Consider the following 2,815-nt stretch of genomic DNA (forward strand, 5'->3'; position numbering starts at 1 on the left):
TTATGAAAATATACTATTATAAAAAAAGAATCCAATTAAAATCTAATTGGTTTGAAATAAAAAAAATTATGTCTTTGTTGAACCAAATAATCGAGTGAGATTATAAAATAAATAAATAAAATTAAAATTGGTACTTTAGGCCCAGTAAATATTAGGCTTCAGCTTGACACAGTATTATGGTCGTGGAGCTTAGCCTCCACACACACACACACAAGTGGATACTAATCCAGGTCTATCAATAGAATTATTTGAGCAACGTAAGCCTCTTGAAATAATCTTTCTTAAACTATTGATGCAGTGAAAAAGTACTATACAGTGTACATTTGATTTAGCCATGAAGTTCTTGTGTGAGACAGTTCAGAAACAATTCGGGCCCAACATGTCCCGTATCCTTACCTTTTTCATTTGGCCCATCACCATCATGGCTTTGAATTGTCCATTAGTCGGCGAATGCCTACAAATTTCACAATTAGAGGCATGAGCACATGCTTGAACAATATTTGTACAAACTTTGGAAAGAGTTAATACAATAATATTTATTTTCCCTATGGTTCTTGGCCACCATTCAGTCCTATCTTAGATCCAATAAACCATATAGCAAGTGGGCAGTCACAAATATTGCATACATATCAATTTGATTTGGGACACACTCGATATAAATCCATTCCCTAAAGACCAAAACAACGTCCATGCACCCTTGCAAATTCTACTATATGTTTATGTATACGTCACATGGTTTTGCTTCCACATAAAAGTAGGCATAATATCAGCATCATTGAAGAAATTGTCTAAGTGGGGCTCTTATATATTATATAAAGAACCAACGACTTCATAGTATCCCATATCCTATAGTTCACTATATCAATAATCAAAGGTAATCAAAAGAATATGATTAGTTCCAAAAAGATCATCCAAATGGCTTGGAAGTGGCAGAAAGAGGTGACAAATTACCAAATGAAGAGAATCCTATGGCCAAAGACTCAAGAAAATGTAGCAAAAGCAGAGAAGAAGGGTCACTTTGTTGTGTATAGCTCAGATAAGAGGCGCTTTGTGCTTCCTTTGCTGTATTTGAACAACAAAATCTTCAGGGAGCTTTTCAAATTGGCAGAAGAGGAGTTTGGTCTCTCTAGCAACGTGCCCCTAACGTTGCCATGTGAAGCCACGTTAATAGAGTACGTAATAACGTTGATCCAGAGAAACGTAACTAAGGATCTGGAGGAAGCTGTGTTAATGTTCGTAGCTACTAGTCGATGCCAATCGCATGTTGATCTTCATCGTGAACGAACCAATCAACATTTGCTTTGCAGCTATTAATTAAAGCAGTATTCGTAGATGGTTTCATTTTTTATTTTGTTTTTTTACCTTCTTACTAATAACCTATTCTTTGAATTGATTATTGCTATCAACTGAACCTGTTTGACAAATGTATTAATAAATGAATCATACATTGATCATTCGAATACGATTCACCTTTCATTCCAAGGCATGTGCTATAGACATTTGTTTAGTGTCTCCAACTCTTGATGTTTGCATGAAATATATAACTATATTTAGTCATTGTCTATATAATTCATATAGTATGAAACACTATTATGATTCATAAAGGAGTTGTTTATTGAATATATTGTATTAGAATAGGGATGTCATATAAAACAATAATTGATATAAATGGTAACTACTTGTATTTTATAACTAAATTTTTTATGGTTCAAATCTTGATTAATTTTTATCAATAACATGATCGTAAAAAAATTATTTTATTTTTTTTTGTATTCAAATTACATTAATGCTATTTATTTTTATAAAAATTTATTTTGATTTTTTAATTGGTAACCTTAAGTTAGCATTCACTCATTCACTTTTTCATGTGATAAATAATTTTTTTTTATTTCTATAACTTTTCATCATATATCTATAGTCTATATACATACAATAAACATATATTATATAGAAGTATAGAACAAAATTAAAATCTAACAAAGATTTATCTTGTTGATAAGAGTTAGACTTATATCTTATAAGGACACAAATTCAAATCATGTTGTCATTGTGAGTCTTTTAGTGAATGATCTATAATACATTTATAAGTGTTTAATAAACCTTAAGACATATCTTGATTCTAGTAAATCTCGAATTCCTAAGATCCAACTTACTTAAATTTATTAATAATAAAAAAAAAACATAACTAAAAAAACAGAAAGAGAGAGAGAAAATGAAGAAAGATTACAAACTAGGAAATTATAAATTTTAATTTGAATTTATATGGTTTCCCCCTAATATATTTTTAAAGGGCTACGTTTTCCACTTAAATATAAGTATACGATATTTTGATTTATTTATTGGTACAAGTTGTGTATATGTTTTTGCTTGTATCTTTGATTTCCTAACAAGTGGTATGAGAATGAGAGTCACTTGATTCAAAATGTCAATACCAAATTTTGAAGTGGAGAAGTTTGACAGCCTCCAATGACTTCATTCAGTTTATGGAAAAATGAAGTTGCTGGCGTTGTTGGACGACCAGTAAGGTTTTTTTGACAAAGGCATTGGACGACGTGGATAATTTATAAAAAAAATAGTGGCACTTTCTTCTAATAAAGTTAAGCTTGACAAACAATGTGCTACGAGACGTATTGGGAACGAAAACTGCAAATTCACTATGGAAGAAAAATACTCCAAACTACCTTTACCAAAGAAACTGACTCTGTAGTGTGTACACACTCATATACTTCAGAGAAAAGTCGGTTCAATATCATATTTGATTAATTACATCAGATGATACTGGCCGATGAGCAAGTAGTTAGAATATAAGTTATAC

The 2,815-nt window shown here is 30.8% G+C and overlaps 1 protein-coding gene across 1 annotated transcript; it reads left to right on the forward strand.

The window, feature by feature from the left end:
* The first annotated feature begins 915 nt into the window (after window positions 1-915).
* Window positions 916-1,314, forward strand: LOC114380248 (auxin-responsive protein SAUR64-like). The gene has a single exon (XM_028339255.1). It carries the CDS (start codon window positions 916-918, stop codon window positions 1,312-1,314), a length of 399 nt encoding a protein of 132 aa, XP_028195056.1.
* Window positions 1,315-2,815: the final 1,501 nt, after the last annotated feature.

Source organism: Glycine soja, chromosome 12 (assembly GCF_004193775.1).
Source record: "Glycine soja cultivar W05 chromosome 12, ASM419377v2, whole genome shotgun sequence".
Lineage (NCBI taxonomy): Eukaryota > Viridiplantae > Streptophyta > Magnoliopsida > Fabales > Fabaceae > Glycine > Glycine soja.

Coding starts and splice junctions, on each gene's coding strand:
- LOC114380248 (XM_028339255.1), top strand. CDS start 916: ATGGCTTGGAAGTGGCAGAAAGAGGTGACAAATTACCAAATGAAGAGA.